Genomic DNA, 7,308 nt, shown 5'->3' with positions numbered 1-7,308 from the left:
TGTAATAACTTTTATATCATAAATACCATTATTATACTATTTTATCACAATAGTATTTTTATTTTAAATGAAAAAAATGTCATTTAATGCTTAATATCAATTTTTGTTAAAAAAAAAAGTTAAAAACACTTTAAAATGTGTTCATATTATTTTCAAGATTATCGGGTAAGCTTGTATTAGAAATGTTTGAAAATGTCGGCCTAAGTATCCAAGAAGTATCGGCGAAATATCCCAAAGTGTCCGGAAAGTGTCCAAAGTAATAAAATTTTATTTTTATTTACGAACACAAAGTGTCAAACACGTGTCCGATGAGTGTCGTTATCCGACACAGACACCACACAGATACGGCTCCTTTGTTGGAGTGTCCGTGCTTCATACATAGGTTAGGCCATATTTAGGAGACAAAAAGGTTCAAGTTATACAAAATAGATAGTGTCTCACTAAGAATCTCAAAGCATATCTTCCAAAATTTGCAGCAAGCAAAACATTTCTCAAATTTGAAGCACTCAAAGTCATAAAAATAACATCTTTCTCAAACAAAACAAAACAAACCAAAACAAAATGCAACCAGTAGGTAAATGCCCATTTCTAAAAAGAAATCCTAAGAAAATATTCAAAAATCATAAAAGACGATAGGACACACACCAGAACTGTCTTATGAAAACCTAAAGGAGAGGCAGTAAGATCTATGAAATGCCATCAGCGCAACCTTCTGGCCTCCCTCTCAGACTCGAGAAGGGTGAGGACATCGCCCTCCCTGACGGGGCCCTTCACATTCCTCATGATATAACGGTTGAGATCATCAGTAAACCTGACTCTCACCTGAGTCACCTGCCCTCTTGATCCAGTGCGACCCATAACTTTAACTACTATAGCATGCTTGATCTGGGTATCCATTCTGCAAAAGTAGAGACAATTAAGATGGTAATCAAGGCGCACCCCCACACACGTGTGTGTTAAATGGGCAGGTCAACCTGCACACAACCCCCTCCTTTTGCACGTGTGGTTGTGGTGGGGGGTTGGGGTTCAGAGCTTTTGCCCTCAAACAAAGGGTGTTAAATCAGCAAGAGCTTGTAAATAGAAATTTCATCCTACAAATTAAATAACAATTTAAAATCTTTTTAAACATATGACGAGATTGTTAGGGCCATTATATACACATATATGCATATACAACGCATGCACACACTAGTTCATCACAACATACATATACGGCATATACCCATTATATATACTATACCCAGACATAGCCGGAAAATGATTTTTTTTTTTAATGGGGAAATGCACTGCTTGACATTGCCCAAACCTGTTACAGAATAAAACCAATAGCCAAAAAAGCAAAAAGTAAAAAAAGTAAAAATAAAATACATCAAAAAATTGAACTTAACCCGTGTAAATTGTCCTACATTACACAGCATGTTCTCAATGTACTTAAATACTAATTTCACAAATTGTTCCTTTCAGGCTAACTTGGCTAATTGTATGTTTATCTAATTTTGCACATTGTGTAAGAATCAAGGATATATGCATTTCTATTTTTGTATGATCATTTTGGATAATTGGAGAATTTTGATCTATATTCTGAAACAACTTGTTTTGCATGTGAATTTTTAATAACATTTCGTGATTAAAAAATTGCAACTGTCAGTTTCCTTTTCACTATAATCCTAGGATTTTTGCAGCAACATTGTTCGGTGAGAAAGTAACTGTGGCACCAGTGAAGCATAAAATGTGAACAAATGGGTGAGAAGAGACGAAAGGTTAAGGCTAAGAAAACAATAGCTTGTAACTGTCACTCCATACTGGGTTAGTAGAGAGAGCGATAGGGTAGAGAAAGAAAGTAGAGAGAGGTATGGATGGGTTAGTAATTAGAGAGTGTAGAGAGAAAAAGTAAAGAGGGAGGGTAAAGAGAGAAAATGGGATGTGGATAGGTTAGTACTTAGTATCAGTTGAAGAGAGACTGTGTAGGGAGAGAACGTAGGAGTAAGTTTTTTGATGTTTCTGTTTGGACGGGTTAGAAATGGGTACACGCTATGAACCCACTAATTATACTTTTTTTATATTATTATCTGACCTGTTTAATTAAATCACTCGCCCAATAACTCATTATTAGTGGGCGGGCTTGGGCAGGTTGGCATGTTTGGATAACTTTTCTCACCACTACATTGAATACAGGTGTAACTGAGTACTTTGAAATTAAAATTGTTGCTCAAAACAAAATAATCAGAATTTCATCTCTTCCAATGGACAACTTGTGTTGCGGTAAATCAGGCGAAGTATTTTCAAACAAGATGGAAAAACAGAACGCTACAATTAAAGAAAAACCGATCACTAAAGCAAAGAAAGTAACAAAAGTTTCACGAGTAGAGTACATTACACGACAATATCCCAACTGCGACAAGGCTATAACATTTCAAGATTAAGAGCTACAAATACACTGGTACATAATCTAAGACAAAGGCTTCTCATTAGGAAAAAAAAAAAAAAAAACTATTTACAAATAAAATGCCAGTATCTAGCATATAAAACACATTTGACGGTAATAGTCACTCTAAAACTAGGGCCAAATCATACTAAATATAGAGAAAAACAAAACCAACAAGCTTGATGACACATTAATTCCATGCTTCTAGCTGATTAACTTTTGTTCTAACTTACAAGGACAAATTAAGACTTCTACATTTAGTATCAATTAAATTCTATTTTGACTTGCTAAATAATTCATTTTTCTACTATTACACAAGTCTCTGATATGGTCAGAACAGAAAGAGGAGAGAGAGAGAAACACTCTTCATCTAGAGAGAGAGTGATGCTTACGATATGGTCAGCATCCTCATTGATTTATAAGATAATTGGAAGGCCCTTTAAGAAAGCAATATGATTTTTCAATTATGCAGATTCAGAACATAAGAAATTATCAGGAATTACATTTTGAATGGCGAGATTCAGGGATGAATCTCCAATGAAAATTCAAGATTCATCTCTGCAACTATAATTCATGCATCCATTGCAATGACTAATCTGAGTAATTTCTCTTTATGGTTTATCAAACATGCAGCTTTGCAACTGTAAAGATAATGTCTTCCTTTTTTTTGGATAAGTAATGTCTGTGTTTGAACTCCTACCCATCGGGTCAATACATCATCGACGAATGGTTGTCCATCATTACCTTAAAATACTTCACACGTCTTTTCTTCTTTTTCTTTCTTTTTTGGGTGTAGCAAGAAGGGCGTGAAAATAATTTTAGCAAAAGACTCTAAACATGGTTGTGAGAAGCAAAACCGCATAGAACACATGCTAAAACAATTTACAGAAGCAGTGTGGGAAGGAAAATATAAATTGAGGTTAAACTTATAATTAACAACAGACTGACAGAATTGCATTGCTGTAGAAACGTTAATTATGAATCGAAGTGAAATATCATAAAAAATTTGTAAGCTATAACATTGTATAACAAAACATTCAAAGCAAGGACTAACATACAGGTTTATTGACAAACAACTTTAAATTCAATTGATATGTTTATAACAAACCAAAGAAAAGCAATAACCAGACTAATGAAAGAACGGGTAAAATACTCTAGCAAAAGAGTTGAACCATTCCATTTTCTAACAGAGAACAACAAAGTTTACTCAAATTGAACACATACTATAAAAGCGCGCGCGCGCAGATCCATATCAAGTGCATTACCAAGGTGCTGACATGGAAAGAGGGGAGATAGACCAAGCATACACGACATGAAATACAGAACATACAAACACAGACATATACACACACACATTAGTGTGCTTGCATACATTTATTCACGTATTGATCCATGTGAATGTGTATATAAGTCTTGAATTCAATAAAGCTGGAAAGAAAGATACCTAAATACCAATAAATACCAATGTATGCACACATATACGTGCCGAGTATGTGAAAACATGCCTTCACATATAGACCAATACATCTAGACCAATACGAACATGCAGAGACCACACTTCAATAAAGCTATATGAAATAAAATTAGACTTCTCAATTTTATCAGTAAACTAGACCACGTGAAACAATCAGAAGCCAACCCGAGATGATATTTTTCTCCCTAATTAAGTTCAATTTGAAATTAACAATCTAATTGATACTACTACGTAAATGCTTTTTATATACAATTGATAATGAACAATTAGTTATATACCTTCCGTCTACCTTTTATTATATCTGGAATATATATGTGTATATATATATATATACAAATTGGTTTGTATACATTTTAAAATTCAAAGTACAATAGTATATACTTCACTTTTAAAAAATCGCTAATATGTGCATAGCACCGTAACAAGAATAACAGTGACTGTATTTTTCAACAGTTAAGAAGGATTTTCTTACGTTTTTTCATGATTTTCCAGGAACCAAACAAAAGAAATAGATAAACATTACCCTAGCATTAGAGAGAAAAAAATCCATGAAATGAAAGACAGAAATTACAGAGATCAGTGTTTATATATACAGCAAGAACAATAAAGAGCTGTCGAGATGAGAATCAGAACGAACCTTGGTTAGAGCGAAGAGAGAAGTGGAGGCCACTAAGAGTAGAGATCGCTTAAGTGCGTGCACAAAATCAGAGGAACCCTAATACGAATATTTATGAAGCAGAATTTGTTTCAATGACTATTTTACCCACGCATGAATTGTGCAGAAAACGCGGGGGCTTGTTAGGGTTTGAAAATATAGCAACCTAGGCCCAACTCTTCAGCCGAGTAGCTAGGCTTCGGTTAATGTGAAACTATGTTGATGTCCCAGGTTGGAAAATCAAGTTGCTCATGAATTGATCAGATGGGCTCTTCGGTGTAAAGAGTCCGATCTTGTTCCGAATGTTTAGCCAAACTGGTTGTTGGGTTTTTTTTTTTTTTTTTTTTGTTTTTTTCTTCTTCGTTGATTGCCGTATAACCTAGATACGAGACACGGACACAATAGAATACGGATATGTACACGTCAAATTTTGGAAAAGTAAGACACAACTATGGCGTGAATATTATATATAAATATAAATTTTTATGTCATTATTGTAATGAGAAATGAATTAGAAAATAAAATTATGTCATTATTGTAATGATTTTTATATCATATATATATATATATATATATATATATATATATACATTATTATTTTACTACTTTGTCATAATAGTATTCATATTATTTTCAATATCATTGTAAAGACTTGTGTTAGAAATGTTCAAGAAGTGTCGGCAAAGTGTTGACAAAGTATCTGAAAAGTGTCGGCGAAGTATCAAAAATAATAAAATTAAATTTTCTTTATGAACATGTATATAAAGTATCGGACACGTATTTGAGGAGTGTCCGTGGAGTGTCGCTGTTCAACATGGGTACGGCTTCTTCGTAGAAGTGTTCATGCTTTCTAGGTTGATTGTATCATCTTTTCTTCTTTTTTAATAAATTTTTATGCTTTTGGTTATAAATTAAAAATTAAAAATTTCATAATTGTGTTTTAAGTTTAAAATTTTAATTAATTTTTTTCCCATTTTAATTTTAATATGCGGATTCACAAGCTTTAATTTTACACTATTCAACTGAATTCAACAGACATATATGAATAATGAACAAACTTTTAAGAAATTAATTATTTAAAAATTAATATTGAGGAGGCCCAGAACGACATGGGCCGGATCTGACTTGCAAGCGCGACATCCGGTCCGTACAGCTGGGTCGGCCCATAAAAAGACACTGCCATATGGGCCGAACGCAAATAAGCCCATCAAAGGCGACCAGGACTTATGGAGGAACAGGCCCAGATCCAACAATCAGTAAATATCTTGTAAATATCTTGTAAATATCTATAAATAAGGGAAGGAATAACAAAGATAAAAAAATCTTTTTGGGTTGAAGTGTAAGAATTCTAGAGAGAGAAAGAGGGAATGAATTTCTTGCATCTTCAATTGGCGCCGTCTGTGGGAATCGTATGGAGGTTTGGATGATCAATGAGGAATATCGAGTGGATTCAGACCAATTCGGTTGATCGAGATTCGATCTTTGGGATTTGGATCCAGATCTGAGCGATTGTGACCTACTCTGGAGGAATTACAATTCTTGAAGCTTTGGCAGAAGTGGCTTCAGATCTACACAACAACGAGTTGTTCGATTGTGGCAGGATCTGACGGATTTAGAGTTCAGACAATTCAGATCTCGTAAACAGTGAGCATAATTCGGAGAATTCGAAGCCAGATCTGAAAAATTCCCACTCACGAAGCTCGGATCTACTCGCGAACTTGAGATTAATGCCTTTACTCCGTTCAGGAATAATGATAGGTGAAAGCTCCAATCCGATGGAGGCTGTCCAGCAAACAAAGCTTGAGGAGTTGATGAACTTGATTGAAGCTCTCAAAAAAGAGAATGCAGAATTGAAAGCTGGAATGCAACATCGGCAAATACCTGCGGTTTCGCATCCACTTCCGGTCGGTGAAGGAGGTGTTCAATCTAATATCGCGCGTCAAGGCGAGCACGACGAGAACAATCAGTCAGCTCACCATCGTGATGAAAGGATGATGGACAATTTGCCGCCAAATGTTCGTCGAATTGAGGATCACGAAGGATCGACTCACGTTGATCCGCGACATGAGCAGATTAGACGGAATGAAGCCATAACCTTCGATCCGCATCGGGAAAGGTTCGACCGAGAGGAAGTGATAGAGGTTGATCGCCGTCGAGTAGCGCCGCCTTGGCAAAGAGAGGTCGTAGAGGAACGGTCGTTCGATCCGTCTTACCGGCCCTCCATGGCTACTATCACTCATCGCGGTTCGGAGGGCAGAACCGTAACTCACAGAGCTACCGCTGGACTCCAGAGAGAGAATGAAGCTCTCCGATCCGCAGCTCGGACGGTTGATTCACCATTCACCGACGAGATCCTGAATGCCCCACATCCAAGGAAGTTTGCTATGCCAGTCTTTATTCTGTTTGACGGAACAACCGATCCGATCGATCATGTGTACCATATCCAGTTGAAAATGGCCCTAAATACGGAAAACGACTCTTTAATGTGCAAATGTTTCCCTACAAACCTAGCCGGACCGGCGCTCAGCTGGTTCAAAAACTTGCCTAGGAGCTCCATTGGTAGCTTCAGAAACCTGTGCGATCGGTTCATAAGCCAGTACTATGGGAACAAGCGCCCGCCGAAGGACATCTCGAGCCTATTCACGATGAGGCAGCACAAGGATGAACGTCTCCAGGCTTTTCTTACCAGGTTTAATCTCACTAAGAGTATGGTGATCGAATGCCACCCTTCTACAGCAGTTCAAGCCTTCAAGT

The 7,308-nt window shown here is 36.4% G+C and overlaps 1 protein-coding gene across 1 annotated transcript; it reads right to left on the bottom strand.

Annotated features, from left to right (window-relative positions):
- Positions 1-435: 435 nt before the first annotated feature.
- Positions 436-4,840, bottom strand: LOC132313691 (small ribosomal subunit protein eS28z/eS28y). The gene is made up of 2 exons (XM_059812587.1): positions 4,537-4,840; positions 436-898 (listed from the first exon to the last, which is right to left on the bottom strand). Exon 2 carries the CDS (start codon positions 895-897, stop codon positions 700-702), a length of 198 nt encoding a protein of 65 aa, XP_059668570.1. The 5' UTR covers position 898; positions 4,537-4,840; the 3' UTR covers positions 436-699.
- Between the last annotated feature and the right edge of the window lie 2,468 nt (positions 4,841-7,308).

This window comes from Cornus florida, unplaced genomic scaffold (genome assembly GCF_030987335.1).
Source record: "Cornus florida cultivar Cherokee Brave unplaced genomic scaffold, ASM3098733v1 CherokeeBrave_3.0.0_Hap2_Chr06, whole genome shotgun sequence".
NCBI lineage: Eukaryota > Viridiplantae > Streptophyta > Magnoliopsida > Cornales > Cornaceae > Cornus > Cornus florida.
Note: the sequence above shows the minus strand (reverse complement) of the source record. Positions and strands in the feature narration are given on the sequence as shown.

Coding starts and splice junctions, on each gene's coding strand:
- LOC132313691 (XM_059812587.1), bottom strand. CDS start 897: ATGGATACCCAGATCAAGCATGCTATAGTAGTTAAAGTTATGGGTCGC.